This window comes from Phasianus colchicus, chromosome 20 (genome assembly GCF_987193195.1).
Source record: "Phasianus colchicus chromosome 20, bPhaCol1.hap1.1, whole genome shotgun sequence".
NCBI classification, from domain to species: Eukaryota; Metazoa; Chordata; class Aves; order Galliformes; family Phasianidae; genus Phasianus; species Phasianus colchicus.
Genome location: NC_143455.1, coordinates 3187722 through 3209128, shown reverse-complemented (window position 1 = coordinate 3209128; position 21407 = coordinate 3187722). Strand labels below are relative to the sequence as shown.

General features: G+C 45.9%; 1 protein-coding gene across 8 annotated transcripts in view; it reads left to right on the top strand.

The window, feature by feature from the left end:
- Window positions 1–6964: 6964 nt before the first annotated feature.
- Window positions 6965–21407, top strand: part of LOC149915354 (uncharacterized) — a 54266-nt gene continuing 39823 nt past the window's right edge. For 5 of the 8 annotated variants that reach the window (XR_016459100.1, XR_016459099.1, XR_016459098.1 and 2 more), the window contains exons 1-6: window positions 6965–7023; window positions 7506–8117; window positions 8766–8846; window positions 9691–9895; window positions 10650–10788; window positions 17867–17963. Coding sequence is in view for 4 of the 8 variants with exons in the window: in XM_090122015.1 (XP_089978141.1) it covers window positions 9765–9895; window positions 10650–10788; window positions 17867–17963 (367 nt within the window). In the remaining 4 variants the exon portion in view is untranslated. Of the gene's footprint in view, window positions 7024–7505; window positions 8118–8500; window positions 8847–9641; window positions 9896–10649; window positions 10789–17866; window positions 17964–21407 lie in introns of those variants that run through there. The other 3 variants (XM_090122018.1, XM_090122016.1, XM_090122017.1) reach the window with 3 other exon arrangements.

Sequence of the window (21407 nt, the reverse complement as noted above, 5' to 3'; positions counted from 1 at the left end):
TGCTGGATAAACCCACTTCAGCTCTTGGCCTGTTGCTGAGATGTGAAGTTGTGCCCTGCTGTCACCAGAAGAGAGTTGTGAGAGCTGTGTGGGTGCTGGGCAGCCTTCCCTGGCTCACCAGAAAGGCAGCTTTGCCCTTCACATCCCCCTTTGGTTTGTGATGGATGAGCCAAAGGAGCTGCAGACCAAGCAGGGACCTGGGAAGTGTTGACTCTTTGTATTCAGCTGAGCCAAATTGAAATAACTTCCCATCTTGTGTTACTCATGTCTTGATGGAGAAAGAAGTGTTTTCCCCTTTCAGAAGTCCTGGAAGATCAGAGTGGTGCCTTCTCTGCACTAGGTGCAAACACATTGGTGTTAACAAGTCCCAGCCCTGGATGGGACCCTTCTTCTCTGGGAGCCAGAACTCTTGTAAAACTGCTAAGGGACGGCTTGCAGCATTCGTTATTTACTGTGACAGATTGAGCACCACCAACTGCTGGTCACCAAAATACCGTGGATCAAGGCTGCAGCTCGAGAGACAGCTTGGAAGGAGAAAAAGTTAAAAAATATTAATGCTGAAAATGCTGTAAAGCCTTTACAATTTGTGTTCTTAAGCTTTCCTCTGCAGCCAGAGAATTTAGAAAAGCATTTGAAAAAAAAAAAAATATCAGAGCTGAGATATTCTTAAAAATCACATGTTTCCAGATGCTGTGGACTTGAGAGTAAAGCTCCAGATATAATCCTGAGATTTGGCAGCTCTGTTTGTATCGTATTAAGTGATGGTCTACAGCACTCGTTAATTACTGCAGGCTGAAAAACAGTTCTGCCTCCCGACAGAGGTCTTCTGCTCATTCTCAGCATATAAGTTTTTCCAGTTCTTCTGGGTCAGAGGGAAATATCACTTTCTAAAGAGCGTAGGAACAAAAATATGCAGTGAGGTAACCTCCGAGTTGAGCTTTAACTGTACTTTTATATTTTAACAACGTAAACCAGTATAATTTTTATTCAGAAACAGAGATTTGAGTGTAAAGAACAAAAGTGATCTCTCCATAAAGCTATTTCTAAATAAACGTACAGGTAATTCTGTCTTTATGTGTTTCTGTGTCCAATCCAGAATCTGCAGGTGCTAAGGTTGGTGATCCAGACTCTATTGGTGGATGCATCCAGCACCAACCTGCTGACCAGTTTACTGACCTGGGCTTTGTGCAGGCACCAGGAGAGGCGATGTTACCTGGCAGGTATGGCAGCACTCCGAAAACATCTCTTAATGTTCTTCAGAACTGGTTTGTTTTCAGACCCTTGGTCAGTCACTCCCCTGCAGTGCTGATCCATGCTTGTGTCCTCTGAGTTGCTCACATAGGTACAGAAGCCTTAGGGGCAGCACCCTCAGTCCCAAGACTGGCCACGGGGCAATGCTGCAAGCCAAGCAGAGCTCCCTCAGTCTCTGTTGGGACAGATTTATGGCAGCTTGAGCCATGTCACTTGGCCACAGTGGAGATATGTGGGGTTCTGCTAGAGCTGCTGGCCTTTGGCTTAGAATCAGAGGGTCAGTAAGGGTTAGAAAGGGACTCTGAGGTCATCTAATCCAACTGCCCACCTACCACCAGTATTGCCCACTGACATAAGTACTGCATCTGCCCGTTCCTTAAGCATCTCCAGGGATGGTGACTCCACCACCTCCCTGCACAGCCTGTGCCAATGCTCAGCTGCTCCTTCTGAGAAGAAATTCTTCCTAACATCCATCCTTGCTGCAGAGCTGATGAGGAAGGCAAGGTGGGGGGTGCTGAGTTCCAGCAAGCTGCCACGCAAACACAAACATCAAAGAGCTGGCATGTGTGCTTTGTGAAGCAGCTTTCTAGGTTTTACTGGGCCATAAAATACAGTGACGAGGATATAAAAACAAAGCTGTGATGGACTTAGCAGAGAGCCAAAGCAAGCGGGGCGAGAAATGATGGAAATGAGACAAATAGCTATGAGCAAGGAACGATGTATCAGTGCTGTGTCAGGAGGAACAGATTTCGGAATAACTGTGAAGAGCATAAAACTGGTTTAGTCGTTAAGAAAAAGAAATATATAGGAAAAGAAAGGTAAAAAAAAAAAGAGAGAGAAAGGGAGAAAAAAGCCTGATAAAAATGAATGCAGGAGGGAACTTCAAAGCATAGATTTCCCAACTGCGTGACACTGATGTTTTGAAGAGTTGTTCTGTGTGAGATAGCGGCAGTGATTTTAATGAACTTTAAAGAGCAGCATAAATAGGAACAAACAATGAGAGGCGATCGCATTAGCACGCAGCCAGCAGTGAGCTAATTGCCTGAACGGGATTGAAATGGCAGGTTATTATTATTATTTTTTTTTCTGCTTCTAAACCTATTTTTCTATTTGGGCTTAAGAAAACAGAATGAAATAAACTCGAGCATCTCAATTTGGATTTTCAAGGGAACCGAAGGCATGCTTTATTTCCATGAAGTGCTTGAGCTGCTGAGCCAAAGGGCAGTGAAATGGGTATAGCAGAGAAAAGGGGAATCTTTTGTTGGCCTATAAGGGGGGTGGGTGGGTAGATGAATTTATTTTAGCTTGATATACAATCTCTCTCTGATGTTTCAAATGGATTTCACAGTGCGGCTGCATGGGGACTCGGGGGATCAGAAGCATCAGAAATGGGAAAGAACAGGTCACCTTGTAGTGGCAGTGGGTCACCTTATTCTCATCCTGGGCTACAGCAGTTTTTCTTACGCTTTGGATTTTCAGATTAGAGATTCTGTCTGTACTCAGTCTTGCTTTTTGCTTTCATGCATGCTGCAGCTCAGGGCTGGATGCCCCTGCAGCTGTTGGCAGCAGTGCCTGCAAAAGTCAGCCTTGGTCTGTTTATCTACACCTGTACTGAGTCAAAAAGTGCTGGGACACGTTGGCAGAGTCAGATAGTGAGCCCCAGATAGCAATTTCTGGTTCTTGGCCTAAAGATCAGCTTCTTTTCTGACCTCCCCCAAAACTACTCCAATTAAGGGGTGATCTGCAAACTCAGCAAAGTCATAGATAATGCTCATAGGAACTCTGTTGCAATAATGTAGTTGTAGGAAACAAGAGAGACAAATAATATCGTTGATGCCTCCTTCCCTGGCTTGATCATTCACCTGAAAGGAAATTTAGCTGTTTCATGGGCCAGATTCACTATTGAGTTGGACATTTCCAGCCAAACCCCTCTCATCTGTTAGTGGACAGAACCCCATCTGTTGCTTCTGTGGCTGGGTGAAGGGATCCAGTCCTGCAGGGCTGCAGTGTAAAAAAGCCACCTGACCTGTGTAATAAGTGGGATATCTTGTTAGAGAAATGTGTGGTCCTTCCCGAACTGCTAAGGAAGTTAATTAAAAATTCTAATCTCTAATTGGTTACCTGACTGGAAAACCAATATCCTGGTACCGGAGGTGTAGAGCAATACAAATTCGGATTGCAATCACTGCTTTCTCATTCCCAACCTGATACCCCCTGAAAGGCATCAATGTTTTGACCACCTCAAGCAGTAATGAGCTCATCAGCTCTCCCCAGGTCCCATCACCACCCCACTGCCTGTAAGGCAAGATTCTTCAGCCTGAGGAAGAAGTTTACCCCGTGGCACTGCTTGCAGTTGCCCTGCAGTGCATCAGCTTGCCCCTTGCCATGCTGGCTCTCCCTGGGCAAAGTGCTTGCCATAACCTCTTATGATCCTCAGATTGCTTGCCAAAGCCCAGCAGCTGAAGGAGGAATCATCTGGCTGATATGTAAACCACAGCTCTGGTCGTGGGCAGAACAAGAAGAATCTGGAGAGAACCCAGTCCAACCCCAGCAGCTCTTCCAGCTGCCGTCCCATCACCGTTTTCTTTATCCGATTGAATGGCAATGTGCATTCAGAGCTCCCAGCCAAAACCAGCCTTCAGGAGGAAGATGATTAATACTCATTTGACTCCATATTTGTTTTAAATTAAAATACTGGAGGAGTCTGGTTGCCTATTCTATTTATTCTGCCTCACCATGAGCAGAACTGGCCCGAGATGGACATTTCTGAGCTGTTCAGATGGCCACATAGCAGAGCAATTACAATTATCAGCATTGAGATTAAGGGCTTTGGGCTGAGAAAAGAGGGAATGGGGGAAGAAAGAAGCAGGAGGAGGGCAGAGGAAGAAAGAAAAAAGCTTCAGTACATTCCCTTGCCAGCTAGAGGCAGCTTGCCTTTTGCAGCCCGTTAGCTCCTGCTGCCTGCCTTGTTTTTAGAGCCCACGGGCTCAGATGAGAAGTCGTTCAGTGCATGGTTTGGTGCAGAAGGGAGGCCCCATGATTTTGCCAACTTGCAGAAGCCAGCCTGAGCTGAATGCTTGCTTCAGGTTGCTGGAGGTTCAGCAAATGTAGAGCCTCTAGCAGCGCTGCTTGGGTGAGGTTTCATGGGTCAGTCTGTTCCTTCTGACAGCACTGAATGGTGGTTTCCTGAGCCAGGTGCTTGGGCTGTGAGTGCCAAACTCCTGCTGCACTCAATAGCTGTGCCTGGGGATGTGCCCTGGGTTTTCCCCCTCATGCCAGCAATGAGGATTAAGTTTGGTGTGGGTTTATTGGTGGTAAGGACCAGCACCTTTCCTGCAGGTCTGAGCAGTGGTGCTGTGCCTTGGCTCTGCTCCTACCTGATCTCAGTGCCATTTGCAGTAATACTTGTTCACAAAAAGCTCTGCAACATTTCCCTACCCCGATGGCAGTGAGGCACAAAGGCCTTCCCATGGCGAGAGCTGAGCAGGAGGGATAGCACCAGGAGCTCCATGCAGCCTCACAGTGTGTGCCCTGGGCAGATGGAGCTTTCTGCACAGGGAGGTAATTTCTGAGCTTGTGCAAATTTGACTTTACAAAAGCTTGTAAAATTGGCCCCGTTTTCTCAAGGGTGACCGCAGGGACACCCCCAATAAAATGTCTGCTCCAAAGTGTAAAAGGCAGTGAGGAATTTTTAAGGGAAAAGTTGCTTGAGCTGTTGAACTTAGCTGGAGAGTGTTATTTCTGCTGTCCTCAGCCCAGAAAGGGGCAGGTCATTGTAGATATAAATTAAAGAAAAAATGTTCCTGGAGGCCAATTTTTCACCTGTAAAATCTCCTCAAATCATTAAAGTTAGGCAAAGCTGTGTAAGCAAGTGAGGGCAATAAGCATTCAGCGGCTTTAAAACTCGATAGTGTGCTGCAGGTATTCACAGGCACTTACATCAAAATAACAACTTTCTGAGATATTAAGAGGACTGATGATGGGAATAGACCAGAACTGAAGTTACTGCCCGCTGTGCATTGGATTGCCTTTCATTTCATGGTCACCCACTGCTTTTTTTTGAGACATCCAATCAGTGCTGTCAAGTATTCCATGGGTAGATGGGACAAGCCAGGGTAAGGATGTGCTATCAGATTTTTGGGCTGCTCCTGAAAAACACTCCAGAGTTCACTGGCATTAGCATCTGGGGACTCTTCATCAGCGATGGAATGAGCCAGATAGATGGCAGAATTCAAAACGTATTTGGTTTGGAGCTTTGAGATCTGGAGCTTTGCTATGGAGTGCCAAAGCAAAGCTGTCCCAGAATTGACCTGAAGCAACATTTTGTAAGTTCTGCTGTAATTCTGCAAGTTCAGACCAGAGAAGTTTTCATTTGCTACACACCCTGTGTTTGGTTTAGTTGGTTTTTAAATTTTTCCTCCAAAAAGCAAACTGTGAAATTAATATTGAACCTCATGAGTTCTGAAATACTTTATTGTTTCCTATTTTGCAGTCATGAGGATCCTTTTTGCCCCATGAAAACAGGGTCTGTAATCTGGTCCAAACAAAGCAGTCCTGCATTATTCTGTGGATTACTGAGAGGCAAATTTAAAATGATATTACAAATAATACCTCATAACTACAATGTGAATGATGAGCTCCATTAATCATGCCTCGCAGCGATGTTTGTTAATAAGAAAACAATGCAGAGCGGTGTTGTGACATTTTTCTCATTATTTTTAATGTAGCCCTCAGTTTTCAGGCCACATTTTCAGCTGGAGCAAATAGCCTTCATCGCCTCCAATACAAATAGGCTGCTTTACTCCAGCCAAGTCTCTGACCTGGTTTTGCTTTAAAAGAAGGCTCTTTGCCCCCAGAAGTAGAGAAGGAGAGCAGAACTGTGGAATTCTGGTTCATTTCAATTAAAACACTTCGCATTAATCATTGTCGTGGTAAATGTTCCTAATTAACATCCAGCTTTAAACCACATGTGCTTCAGCCTGTGTTCAAACGATGGAGCTGCACAGGTAACATCAGGAAAGCCGTGAGCAGATGGCAGAGCACAGCTGAACCGAAATTTAGGTGAGGTGTTTGTCCGTGTTAAGCAAAGCTTAGTAGTGATGTGGGGCAGGGCTGTGTCCAGCACAGTGGGGATGTGAGCATGTCCTGTCATGTGGGTGCCAGCATTGGAGTCCTGGGCTGGAGGAAGGATCATAGAATCATAGAATGGCCTGAGTTGAAAAGAAATGCTCATCCAGTTCCAACCCCCTGCTATGTGCAGGGTCACCAACCAGCAGACCAGGCTGCCCAGAGCCACATCCAGCCTGGCCTTGAATGCCTGCAGGGATGGGGCATCCACAGCCTCCTTGGGCAACCTGTTCCAGTGCCTCACCACCTTTTGTGTGAAAAACTTCCTCCTAATATCCAACCTAAACCTCCCCTGTCTCCGTTTAAAACCATTCCCCTTGTCCTGTCACTATCCACCCTTGTAAACAGATGCTCATGGCCAGCATTGATTGTAACAGCTGCCAGTGCTGCATGTTCTGAGCAGCCAGGAATGGGAGCAGTGACACCAGCAAGGGTGGATTTGTGATTATTTTATTGGGAACTGCTGAATTTGCCCCCTCCCAGCTCACCATCATACGTTTGCCTCAGTCAGGTGCGTGGCTTCATTGGGCATCCAGAGGCGAGGTCTGCTGTGCTTCCTCTTAATGCTTTTAGTGCCATTCCTGGAACTGCAGCGTCTGGGGAAAAGCATTCAGAATTGCACATCATTAGCATGCTGAAGAGGAGGTAATGTATGTAAAGCATTTGACCTCCCTCTGGCTCCTGTGGCCGGGACAAATTCTGATCTCATTTGCAGCACTGCAGATTCTGAGTACCTACATTGAGCACATTAAGTTCAGTGGAGTTACTCTGAATTTATACTGCCGCACCTGGTAAATGGGAGATGTCACTAACAGCCTTTTTGTGACCCAAGGGAAGGAAGTAATGAAGGCAACCTGCAAATGAGGGGATGAAAACAGTTCCCGACAACAGGACTTCTGCGAGGGTGTGAAATTTATTGGGAGCTGCTGCATGCTCAGCGTTTTTTAAGCCAGCTCATGCTTTGGGTGCTGAAGTATGGAATTAGGAGCCTTAGAGTAGGCACTGAGATTTGAAAACATGTCAAAGGTTACCTGGGACCCACCTGAAGAAAAGGAGGGTGGTTTGAGAGAAGTTAAAGGATGGGGAAGGGAAAATCTTTCATTTCTTGCTTTCATTCCTTTTTCCAGGAGGGAAGAGAAGAAGGTGGGGAAGAGTTTAAAAACAAAACCAGAAGAAGAGGAGGGAGTGGAACCTAAAGCCTGTTTCACGCAAAATTAGTTGAAGGGATTAAATATCCCACAAAATAACGATTGCCACATTTTTTATTCTCTCCCTGGATGAGTAAAACACCCGTGAAACATCCACCATGCATTTCCGTTCAGCTAATCCCCGCCTGCACACTCCAAATTCAATATTGCCAGCTATTCTCGGTGCTAAAGAATCATTTTACTTTTTCCAAGTACACAGAAAATTCGAAACAGCTGGAAACGAAGGATTCCTTTGTGTGCAACCTCTCCATCCTGAGTCTCAGCAAGGAGGAAAACCTGCACTGTGCTGATGGTGGTTGCGATGGAGATGCAGGGAGCCTGATCCGGTGCTGAGTGCTCCTTGGAGCCACGTGTCCCTTCCTTGCTTTTTCTGAGGGAAATAGCCAGATTTTGACATGCCAGCTTCCTCAGAAGAAGAATAGTTGGTCTGTTGCCTGCACGTGTTGGATGTTAATGATTGATCTTGAAAATATTTCAAGTTTCAGTGTGGGCTCTCATTCATCCATGCAAGAGGAGACCTGTGGCTCCGGGGTAAGATTGATCCATCTCTCTGGATCCCAGTGTCCTATGGGGTGGAAGGGGGGAGGAACTGTTGTGCAGAGGAGGCAGCTCCTCTCCATGGGAGTCCATTGGGTTTGGGTCCAAATGGCTGGACATGCACAGTCCCTGCACCGTGTCCCTGCCGTGTGCATCAGTCTCCCTGCACACTGCTTGGGTCTCATTCCAGATGTACATAAATGACAGTTAACATTAATAGCGACAGGATGAGGGGAAGTGGCTTTAAACTGGAAGAGGGTCAATTTAGACTAGATATTAGGAAGAAATTCTTTACTGTGAGGGTGGTGAGAAACTGGAACAGGTTGCCCAGAGAGGTTATGGATGCCACCACGCTGGAAGCACTTATGGCCAGGCTGGATGGGGCTGTGAGCAGCCTGCTCTAGAGGGAGGTGTCCCTGCCTATAGCAGGGTGTTAGAACTAGATGATCTTAAAGGTCCCTTCCAACCCAAACCATCCTATGATTCTCTGATTATTAGATTAATTTGGACAAACCCCCTTACAGGACCCTGTTGTCCAATAGCTTTCACTCACAAACCAGCCACTTTGCATCAGATTCTTAGAAAATCCATACAGGAAGTTGGGACTGTGCATTTTTGTGTATGCTTTTGTTTTTCACACAGGAGGAAATCTGTAGCTAATTGGAGTTTCCACTTAGGAGGAGATTCTGCAGCTCTTCCACCATTCCTTTGCACTGGTCCCAGGTAAGAGGGGTCTGACTGAAACTGGTGCAGGTATTTGGGGAGAAAAGAGGATTGATGAAAAATAATTCCTGAGTGCAAATGTAGGAAAAGTTCTGGCTGAGCAGCATGATTCCCATGTCCCATGGGTTTCCTTGCCTTGTGGAGCACAGCAATGGGAGGCGCTCACCTGGTAAAGGAGAGAAATAGGATTAATTTTCGGTAATGAAGTGTATGAAAATTAGTTGATGTTTACCATATAAGCGTTGTTTGATTGGATTTTCACTAAAAGTGAACTTGACAAGCCTAAAATATGGCATTAACAGAAGTGATTCTGTTTGCTCCCTGTGCAGCTTCTGGTGGCTGCTGTCAAAGAGATGCCAGGCTTGGGGCATGGCTGCATTTCTTCCATGTGCTGATTTGTTGGGTCTCATACTGAGGGACATGTCATAAACCAGCAGCTGCCAATGGGGGAAGGGCTTTGGTGGCTCCTGGGGGCCATCAGTGAGCATTTCACATCATGCTCTCAGAGGTGAGGTGAGACCGGTCCTTTGGATTTTATTCCTAAGCTGATGTCATTCACCTCCCTCTCCCTAATTTATTGAAACAGTCGTGTTTTCTTACAAGGAAACAAAAAACAAGAGTTATCAGTGTGGAATAAATGACCACTTACCAACAGCTTTCCAGCATTGAGCTGTTGCATCCCAGGGGTCTGGAGCAGCCCTACAACACTGAGCCAATGGGCTCCTCCAAGAGGAGGAAGGTTCACATCAGAAAGCAGGGCTGCATGCTGTCTTAAAGGCATTATTACTTCCTTAGGCTGGAGATGCAAACAGTCCAGGCTCTGTCACAGGCCCTGTATTTTTAGGAACTGAATTTATGACAAGATGTTTCAAAGCAATCTGTATAAGGAAGAAGCAAGTCTGAGATCCTGCTGTGCCCATGCCAGGAGGTCCCAGGTTCCTTCCGAGCTTATGGCCAGGATTTGGTTTCAGCAGCAATCTGAGGGAAGTGGTTGGCTCTTTCCTGCCTGCGCCTGGCCCACGTCCAGCAGCACAGAGGAGAATGAAGAGGTGAGTGGTTGTGACCACTTACATTCTTTCCTTTTTAGTCCTCCTTGTCAATTCCCTTGGGTTAGATGAGGTGGCACGAGGGACTGAGCCTCTCCGTGTGTGCCAAAGGCATTCTTAGAAGAGCTCTGATTCTGACTGAAGAGACTGAGCTTCTGCTGATCCCAATTAGCTGATTATCCCAAAGGGAATTGGAAATGAAGGTTATCTTTCAACTTGTGATGAGCTTCCAAATAAATATTCAACATGCATTTAAATAAGACAGTTTTATGCATTATTTAAGTATCAATTGATGGGTAGGAGACAAAACACTACTACAGTGGTGCTGAGGTCTGAAAGGCAAGGGTGGAAATCCGGCGAATGAGTCATTAAAGGAGATTGGTATCACTCGTTTCACTGGATTATTGTTTATACAGTAATCAGGAAAAGAATGTTAGCAAGAATTCATTTCTACATTTTGGATTGTTCTGGGGCATTTTGTTTCTTTTGTTGTTTTAAAGCCTGAGATGAGCATGGATACACAATGAGTGAAAGGGTTGGGGAAAAGAGGGTGTCCATGGCAGGGTGGTCCAGCCTTCATCCCAGGGAAAGATGAGCTCTCTTCAGAAGTCCATAGTGCCTGGGTGTAACATTGTCCTTTGGTGGAGTTTAGTACCTGCTTCAGAGAGAATAACCATTTTGTGTCGAGAGCTAAATCTCTGTCCTTGAGCTACACGAGTTTGATTTTCCTCTTGCTCTCGATTCTGGCCCATTTCAGGATGGATTTTGCTGGAGACAAGAACCTGTCCAAGGTGTGGATCTGCTGCATGTGCTCATCTGGAATTTTTAACGCCGTGAGGCTCAAGGGACATCTTGACTGTTCCTCATTCCAACTCTTGCTGGATTACTTGTCCAAGGTACAGAGCAATGATGTGCCCTATTCACTTTGAGGAACTGGGGTTCTGCTGTGTGCTTCCTCACAGTCTGGTCCCTGGTTAGGGAGGATCTAGCGGGCAGTGGGTTGGATGGAGTCATTCACAATAGCTCTTCATTTTCTCGTGGCCAGGAAGGACGTGACTAGAGTTGCACAGAGATTCCCAATGGGGCCCCTCCATGGTGCTGGGCCCCCAGGAGTTGACTGCTGGGAGGCTGTTGTGCTGGTGCTGCTTGTCTGCTTGCAGCCTCCCCTAGGATCTGGGCTGGAAGCTGCTCTGATCTCAGTGTGCTTGTTCTTGTATGCGCAGAGGTACAATAACCTCTGAAACAACCTGATCCCTGTATAGCAACCTGTGCAATTACAAAACCCCCAGTACCCCAGGCAATTAAGAATCCAGCCCCAAATCTGACAGCATTGTCCACTTCTGAGCTTTTTTTCTCCTCCCTTATGTTTTCACTCCCCCAGGTTACATGAAACCTTGGTGAGATGCTTTAGCACGATCACATCCCTTCCAGAAACACAGGGCTTGTACCAGCTTTGGCAGTACTATTGAACTGCACTCTGTGTTAACTGAGAGCAGGACCCATCCTGGGAGACACCACTTAGTTAATTAAATAAACCAGCAACCTCTGGGCCAGGAGTGGAAACAAGGGCTAAAGGAGGAGAACGGACTCACTCCCTGCTGTGCTTCTGCTCCCAGTGCTTTGGTTCTGCAGCTGCCCAGCGGGGCTGAGCTCCTCCCAGCAGCTCAGGGTAGGCTCTGTTTTCCCTAACACCCACTGGTATTCCAAATATTATGGTATGCCTTTCTTTTCTTTAAAGAAAAGGTGCTAAAATAAAAACAGGGCTGAAAGAAAAACAGAGGGCCTGTCCTGATTTGTGGTCCTTCCTTTTTCAGCTCTCTCCATGAACAAATTTATTAACCTTGTTGGGGTTGTTTGTCTTTCCTCTTATAAAACGGCTTTCCCTCAAAAGGAAAAACTGCCAATGTATTATTAAAGGAGGGTCAGATCCCAGTGCCCTTTTCCCTGTTGATTCAGTGTTTGGAAAGAAAACTTAACGGGTAGTTTCTTTAAAAGGACACTGTTGAGAAGTAAGAACTTGAGTTCAGTTTGCCTTTAGCCTTTAATTTTTCACTTTTCCATCCCTCTTTCATTCAGTGGAACACGACCTGTTTCTGTATATATGTGGTTTCCCAGCCTAATTTCTCTAGCACTGAATATTTCCACTTGCATTACTTGTAAGAAAGATCGCATCTCCATTATAATTGACGAAACCACCTGCTTTATTAGAAACACAAACAATTGTCAAATGTTGTCACTGATTTTTATGGAGATTGGTTTTAAACACAGCCTTTGCTTTCCACCTAGTGCTGATCCCTTTAATTTGGTGCACATGGTTGTGCTAAGTAATATCTTTTAATGATCTCAGGCATATTGGAAAGGTAGATTTTTCAAAAGAGCTCAGCACCAGAGCTCTGAATAATTGATTTTTTACTTTGGGTTGTTAAACTGAGGAAAAAAAAAATGTTTCTTAATTTCTTTCTGATCCTGCTAAGAGGAGGATTATTTAGCAAAATAAATGGAGTGCCTCAAATGTTTCGTTTGATTCATTTTTGCTTCAGCTGCAAGCTCCAGAACCATTTAAATCCCTCTTTAAAAATTAAATGCTGATAATTTTTTGGAACTAATGTACTTGGGAAAGAGAACAAAACATTTCAGGACATCTTCAGAATGGGAGTAGCATTATTTATTTTCCCCAATAAACCCGTTACTTCTCCCTTAAAGAAGCCACGGCCTCAGTCCTACCATATAGTAGTAACCATGGGAGGGTTCCTTCCCTCCTTCCTAAAAAATCAGCAGAGGAAAAGGGACTCATCTAGCAGGTGATTCAGTCCTTCTGCCTTTCTTTAACAGCGATGGGGGGAGCACTCCGAAATTTCGTTCTTTCCTGTGTTTAAGGTTGGGAGGACAAACTGGTTCTGTGGATGCACTGTGTTGTACTGCATGTATTGTGAAATGCTTAAACGGGCTTCCTTGGCTCTTCAGGGAGTACAGATGACAGACTGTCGGAAAGCGATGTGGTTTGCAAATGAAAGGTGTTAACATCCTGAACAATATGTAGATTAGTCTGCATTAGCAACCAGGTTCATCTAGCTGAGGCTGATGAACTCCATGTTAAGGGTGCTCCGTGCTTCTAAGGCAGTGCAGGTGGATGTTAAACCAGTGCTTCATTGCAGTCTGAGCGGAGTTATTCCATCCCCTTCACCTCAATCTGATCTGCTATTTCTGCTGGGTACCCTAAAATAGCATTCTGTTTGGTGCAGGCAGTTCAGCAGTGGGTGAGCAGATTCTTTTAGGGAATATTTAGGCATGAAGTACTCTGAGGCATGACGGAAAGTCTTGAAACACAAGGTGTCATATTTTTATCGCGGGATCTTTCTGTAAGTGTCTGTAAAATGAGAGCTCGCTGCTTATTTTGGAAGGAGGACTAACAGTGTTTTCATTATCTCCAAGCACGCTAAGCTGAGTCAGTGTAGTGTAATTAACGAGGCCATCTCCCATTAGGGGACAGCAGTAAGAGCTGTTGCTAATTACTTTGCAGGCGTCAGAGAGGTGTTGCTGCATCAGGAGCTGGCGGTGCCCAGAAGATGATGCAGGGAGATGTTGGCTCTTTGCAGGGCTACATCACCACCTTCTTGTATTACCTCTGCAGAACAGCACTGCATGTCCCAGAAGGCTTTGGTGGCTCAGGTATAGCAGGTCAGTGCTCACACCAACAGAACCCCCTCCAGTGCTGATGTTTCTTTGAGGGCCAGCTGGGCCTGGGGGGAGCAATTTTCTGCATGCACAGAACCTGGGTGCCAGATTTATCTCCAGAGCAAAGAAATGTTTGATGGACAGTTTTGTTCTTGGGGAGGAATGTGTGAGACTGGCAGGTCAGTGCTGATAACCTTACCCAGAGAGCACCGAAACGTGATACACAGCGTTGAACAGAGATTAGTCCTGGCCTCCTGCCATACCAAACACAAGAGAAAATGCTACTGTTTTATAAACTTACCCCAACATTCCCGTGATTGAACTTAGGAGTAGAGCAGCCTGGAGGAGCCTCTCTGTTATTCCCTCATCCATTTGTTCGGAGATGTGGATGTAGAGCCGGAAACATCGAAGGCTTTATCTACCTGACCTTCTGAACATCAGACTATGAAATGTTGTCCATTAACCTCACAGCTGAGCCCACTAACTCACTTCTGGCTGAAACATCTTTGCCACTCCGTCTGGTCAGGGCATGCGGTGGATAACCTACCGTTTCTCTTAATAGTTTCTCTTAATGGCTAGACTGTCTCTGTTTAAAGCAGTAATTAGCTCTGCTGCTCCTCTTGTGTCCCTGTTTCATGGTTCATTGTTATTTGGAAGCTGCACACAGGAGGTTGCTGCAGACTGGGAGGGAGGTGACGTGGTGGGTTTGGGTAGAGGAGCACGGTGTGTGTAGAGAGTGAGGTGTAAGATTGGACCCTCAGGACTGAGGCTGTATTTTGGTATCTGTAGGTGCTGGGGTTTAGTGGGGGCTCAGTTTGGGTGTTGGCAGAACTGGGTGAAATCTTTGAGGAATTGCTGGAGGTCCAGAGAGGATGGCAGCTCACTGCTTTTGCTCCAGGGCTGATTCAGCAGCTCCATGTTCCTGCCTTGGTCAAACTGCTGGAAAACTCCAGCATTCCCCCATGCCCTGCCTGGATACGTTACTTTTCCATTTCTGTTGTCACAAGCCCTAAATTCACTCATGAAATCATTCAATTCCTTTTTTGTTCATATGCTTCCTTAGGTTCATAATTGCAGCTGCTGCTGAGATAACAAAATCTGCTTTGAGACCACCAGTATAGCCCCTGGGAGGCACTGAGCTCCCTCTGTGTCAGGATGTGCTTTCTGCAGGGCAGCTGAGTCAAGGACTAGATTTGCCTTGCTCTGAACTGAACAAATACAGCAGGGCACAGCCTGCTCCAGGCTTCTTTAGTACTGCTTTCACCATCAAGCAGCAGCTTGCTGTGTCCAGCAAGGTGAGCAGTATTTTACTGGGGAAAAACTGTGTGCGAGTGTTGTGACAGGCAGCCTGGCAGCTGGGGGTTGCCTCCTGAGCAGCTTTGGATTGACCGTCTCTGTTTGCAGAGCGCATTTTTTCAGGGCTTGTCGTATTTAAGGGCGTTGATTTTAATGTATTTTCTTTGGACGATGACTCAACAGGAGAGGAATGGGCTCCAAGAAGGAATGGCATTGACTGGGATGTCTTCACTCTGGATGTCAGCGGTATGCAGAGAAGGATTTGTTCACAAAACCGTTCCTTGGACCTCTCCCAAAGCAAGTGCCTAAAGAACGAGCCATTTGCGTGGAGAATTGTTGTCTTTCCCAAGGACGGGTGCAGTTTTGAGTGAAACAGTCTCAAACATCTCATGCAATTCAGGGAAGTGGCACAATGGCATGGTAAAGAACAGAATTCTGGGCTGATGGACCCCTAACTTCAGTAAATGCCTGCTTTGAGGAGCTCTGGAGCTGCCCTTCTCTTCCTTCTGACGCATCCCGTTTGGGGCAGGAAGGTTTGCAGCTGGAACAGTTTCAGTGGGGTGATTCTGGTTGGCAAAGCATGAAGTTTATGACTCTACACATGGGGTGATGACTTCTGTTCTCATCTTGGATATATGTTGGAGGATACCTCAGCTGTAGTGGGACGAGCCGGGGTCTGGAGCTCAGGAAGGCTTAAAGAGCTCAATGCCTGTGTCTTATTGAAGAGAAAGTTCAGAAACAGCGTGATTCCCTGCACCAAGAGAGGATTTCTGATGTGTAACGGATATAAGAAGATCCAGTGGATGGAAATTGAACTCAGGTTGGAAATGAGACAACTGTGGAGCAGCATGGTAATTACCCAGTGGAGCAGCTGCTCAACCAGGGGATGGGGAAATTCATTGCTGCTTGGATGCCTCACCTTGAACCTGGATATCATCCTGGAAGAGATGCTTTAGTTCAGCTATGTGTGAGCTGGATAGTATTATGAACTGATGGGAGAAACAAGCTCAAAAATGATGTCCTGGATCTTTTCATATACTGGGCAGCTTTCCCTTGTGTTATTGAGCTCACTACAAAAGTAGTTATTTCACCACTGAAAGGCAGTAGCTGCTCTGGGTTCTACAGCCTTTTAAAGTTACTCTAATTGCTGTGGAGAGAACTTGATATTGACTCCTTAAACGGGGAGAACTGGTTACCTGTCACAGTTCAGAACACTTGAGTTTGGTGCTGTAAGTAGATGCAATCAGCCTCACTCCGACATGCTATGGGATAGGTGTGGGAAATGCAGATATCTGCTGTATCACGAAGGGAAATGTGTTCACACGAAATGGAAAACTTATTATTTTAGCTTGCTTGTTTTATGTCCTGGAAAACAAAATAACAATGGGACAACCGAAATGTTTCATTTCAACCCTAAAATGCTGTGCTTCACTGCACAGTTCTTTCTGCCATACATTCACCCACTTTCCTTTACAATCTCAATTTTTAGACAAGCAAACAAAAATGTCACTTGGAGACAAAACAGCGGAAAGTCTGGTTCTGAATACTGGCAGTGTGCTCTGGCTGTCATCTTCGTGCCAGGGAGCTCCTCTTTCCCCAGCTGTCCGTGCAGGGAAGGCTGCTTGTGGCTGTGGATGAAGACGTCAGCACAGCTGAGGCAGCGATGCTCACGAGGGCATTGATGCTGTGTTTACTGCACACGTTTCAAAGCGTAACTCCAGGAGCTTGGGCACTGTGCTGTGGCTGTGCAGGTGCCATCAGTGCATCCAACAGCTGCATGCGTGCCTTGTGGGTGTCAGCAAGTGCTGCTCTTGTGCAGCAGGACCGTCGTCTGAGGAAGCAGAACTGCACAGCGAGGAACGAAGTGCCATTTCTGTGCAGCACGTGTAGCTTTCTCCTGAAAGACTTAGCTAAGATAAGGTGGAATGGGATGTAAATCACGATCAAATAGCTGTGGCATGATGCTGTGTTTTCCCCGTTTCTCTTTGCTGTATTCCTCTCAGTTCATCAGTTTTACGGCAGAGGCTTGGAACGGCTCTGTGCCTGATTCTTGTTAAAAGTTGCTCACATCTGTTAATGTGGGACAGCTGCTGTGGCTGTCGCAGCATTTCTGGACTGCAGGTCAGTGTAAAGGGATTTGGATAGCACAGTTCCACCTGAAAGGCTGTCTTGCTCATTCTGGTATGCTGGATGACTCCTGCGAGCAGTTTTCCTGAGCTATCACAAGGGTTTGTAATAAATCTTAACGAGGCACTCCTGCTATGATAAATCACTTGTTTCTCTGGTAGGATCTTGGATTATGGTCTCTATGGAAAACGGGAGGAACCTCAAACCCTGCTTTGAGATGGTTACCTGGCTGTTTACCATCCAGCCAGAAAACATTACAGCAGTCGTCCAAAAGCCTCAGGATACTGTCTGCTGTTTGTAAAAGTCAATGCATGCTTCCTAAGGCAAGCAACTGCTCTTGAAATTAGATGCTTTGTTTTACCCAAGACCACGAGGTAAAAAGATTCTTCCCTTTCCCTACCTCTCGTGTTAAAAAGGATCCAGACGGGATTTACAACCAAATCAAGAGAAAAGGTGACCAAGGCAGAAGTAAATCCTACCTGTGCAAGCATTTTGTTTGGTGCCACTGGGGTGAGATTGGAAAACTCATAGAAGTCAGTAGCTGTCCTCCTGAGGAGCTCAGAAGCCAAAATAAAAACCAAAACAAACTGAAGACCAGAGGTGACCAGTTTCCCAAATGCACATGATAGATTAGGCCAGTCGTGCACTTTCACCACAGCTCTTTTTCCCTTCCTTTCCATGTTACCTGTTCTTTGGGATATTTCCTTGTATGATTTTTGCTGTCAGCAGTAAGCAGGCACTTGGAAACGTCCCAATCTGGGAAGATGTCCGGATGAAATGGGCACGCAGTGGGCATGTTCTGAGGGTGTGGGGACATCCACAGAGCTGTGACAGGTGTGAATTAACATCGTTGCTAATTTGCCTTTCTCTCAACAGAGACAGCAAAATTCACTGGTTTCAGTCTGTGGTGTGGTGGAAGGCAGATCCTATCAGAAACATCTCGATGTCATCTGGTTGGACAAGACACTTACAGGTTAGTTTCTAATTCAGTAGTGCCATGAACTCTTGATTGAAACATCTGCATAGTTAGTAACTAAAGAAGAATCCAATGGGATCAAAACTTGCTGAAATGTATCTGTGTCTTTGGTTGCAATAGACTTGATGTCTTGAACAACTATTAATGTGGAACCCTCTAAAGTGATGGTGTAAGTGCTGTGCTTGTAAAAGGCAGGTTGGACAAAGGTATTGGGGTGATTAATTCTGAGGAGAAGTTAGGTTACATTGATGTACATTCTTTAGTTAAGTGGACTCAAGCCAGCAAAATTACCTTAATCCAAGCAACTGCTGTTTTGTAATCCTGTAAATGGGTTTAATCTGTAGCCTGAGACACTTGCCAGAGGTTCATCCCATTAAACACGGGCACTTAACTGTGGTATCTAAGGTAGAATGTCATCACCCTCAATGGTGGAGAGATATTAGCGTGGCCAAGGGGTGATCTAGATCTTGCCCCATGGCAGGGGGATTGGAACAAGGTGATCTTTAAGGTCTCCTCCAGCCTAAACTGTTCTGTGATTCTATGGTCTTGGCTGTCTTACTGCCTTGGTAGGTGCTTTTTCTCTTTGGATGAAGAGAGGGCTGAGGGAAGGGACTGCTGTTTGGTGGAGACAATCTGGATCTACAACATAGAGGGATGGAAACCTGAGAAGGTTCCATCTTGGATCTACAACTTAGAGGGAACAGAACCTGAGAAGTATTGCAGACATCCTTGTTGGCAGGAATTCTCAGAGAACTGCTGTGACTGGAAGGGTCCAGCTGCCTTTGGATGGGCTTGGGGAGTTGTGTTAAGATGCAATCTGATAGATTTATGGAAGGGATTATGAAACAAAACAGCAATGCCTAGGATATGAAAAAGCTTTTTTTGAGTCCTTGCATATCCAATCTGTTGATATCCCCAACGTTTTTGAAAAGAGATCAGATCAATTTTTAAACCCTATTTGTACAAAAAAGTATAATTTGTTATTGTTTTTTTCTGCTTGGTTAGGGAAGCTCTTCCTGGGGTCTGCAGCACAGCAGGAGGGGAGCAGCTCCCTTCAGACCTGTTGGCATCACCTTCTTGTAAATGCCTGAGCGCTGCGCTCAGTCCCCACATATGGGGTCAGGAGGGAATTTTCCATCCAGATTCATTTGGTTAGGACTGTAGGAGATTGTTTGGTAGTGGTAGGTCGAGCTTTTTTATCTTTTTTGGTTGTGTTTGTTTTGCCCTTCTGCATAACAGGGTCTGCTTCCCACGTTCTCCTAGGAGATGCATTTAACAAATTCCCTGCTAATGTCCTCCTTGTGTTTCCTCAGGATGAGGAGCCCGCAGGGGAGAGAGGGCTCTGCCATGCCATTTCTGCCAGACTTTGTGAAAGATAGGAAAAGAGATTGGGGGAAGAGGGGGAGGAGGGGGTGATGATAAATAAGGCCTACTTTGAGTGGGAAATGGAGTGCAGGCCTGGGGAAAGACAGACACAACTCATACTGCTGAAATGCAATTGCTGATGGACTGGTTAAATTCAAAAGGCAATGGCCCGGGCCCAGATGTTTAAGAACTTCATCATGACTTGAAAGTGGCATAACAATAAAAGAGCTCTTGTTTGGAAATACTTTGTTAGAGGTTAGGAAAAAAAAAAGAAAGGCTCTTTTAAAGTGAGCTGTTCCATCTGGCATTGAAATCCTTGTGTCCTGGGCATGGAGAAGCAGTGACATAACTGTGGAGTTCCACCATCATTCACAAGTGATGGATTTGCTGCCACAGCTCAGCTCTAAGAGGGATGCATCTGCTCCATGGATGGATGAGTGTAGCCACGCTGCTGTGGCTGTAGGGCAGGATCCTGGGTGGTGCAGGGGGTGAGCAAAGGGGAGCAGAGTCCCTGAAGTTATTGGAGAGGAATGAAAGCTGCTGTGTGTCAAAAGATTTGGCACCCCCTGATTCCAGGACACAAAGAGCCTGTAACCATCCCATTGATGCCCCTTGCCCAATGTTAGGTGCAAGCCAAACCTCAAAGTGGCCCTTGAGGTGCCAGTGGAGCAGCTTCTTTGGTAATACTGCAATAAAACTGTAAGATCAGGCTCAGGAATTTGGCTGTGGATAAATGAAACTGCAGCATTAGGAGCAGAGCAGGGCAGACCCACCTGCTTAGCACTCAGCACTGCAGATCTGCTTCAGCTGCCAGCAAACTCCAGTTAGCAATCACAAGCCTGACAACACGAGCAGCAGTATTCCATGGTCTTCTGGGGACAGCACTCTGCCCTCACGCTTTCAGATGTGTAGCTGGATCTTTCCCAGTGATCCCATTAAGACTCTTAGGGGAAGTGCAGGGAAATTATGTTAAGTAGATAATTACAGGGTAGCCTGGATAAAAAGGCAGGTCAAGAAACGATTTGAAGAGTTGGGGAATGAGTTCAGCCAGCTGAAGAGGTGTCATAAGGTGTCCCCTCTCTCTAAGGCTGCCTCAGATGAAACTTGCAGCTTTTTACATGCTCCTCTGGTTTCCAGTATTTCTCTGGCACAGAAAACTCTCCTTGCTGTATGTATACCAGGTACTGCCAGAGCTGGAGTTAGCTGAGAACAGTTGGATTATAGGATTTAGAGACAGATGGGACCTTTTTCATTATGTTTTTTTATGATTAGCTCGCAACATAACATGTGAGGCAGTCACGTATTTCATATTCACACAACAAATTATGCATCTACTATGAAATAGCTCTCGTTTCCTTCTCTGGAATAAAGTATGAATTTCCATCTGGAATATATAATGTGGTTTCCATATGTAGAAACGGAGACATGTTACAAGTATCAAAGCGGTAAGAACATTTTGGATGGTAATATGCTGTAGAAGTGTCTGTCCAGAGAATGGAGGAGAGCTGTCAGTTGATATATGCATTCTAAGACGTAACTTGAGAGTGGGTTTTAAGCTCAGTGGGATCCTCGAACCTGGTCTTCTGGTTAAGGATGCTGACTGCAGGACATCAGTACTGGAGGGGGCTGCAGTGCTTGTGATTCTGCCTGAGGTCTGGTCTGCTGTGGCTGTATGAAGAAGAGGTCAAATCAGCTTTTAGGTCTGGAAAATACTTGGTTGCTCACTTTTCAGAGCTCAGCTTGGGTGGTGTGTCCTGGAGGGTGGGCTGAGGATCGTGCTTCCATACAGGTCCTCCCTGGTGTGCCAGTCCCATTCTGGGGTTAGTCCAACCAGGGGTGTCTGGGAGAAGCTGCTACAGATTGTTGCTACAGGCCTGTTTTGGCCAGGATTTGTGATGCTGTGCAGACAGCCATGAGTCTTGGTGTCTTTCAGTGTGTCTGGAGATAGTGTGGTGGCTATTGAGGATTTCTGCTTTGCTTTCTTTGTGTCAGATAGGCAGTCTGGCTGTGCAACAGCAAAAGGTGCCCTGCTACCAATTCAACGTCTTTGTTTCTGGATAGTTTCTGTTACACATA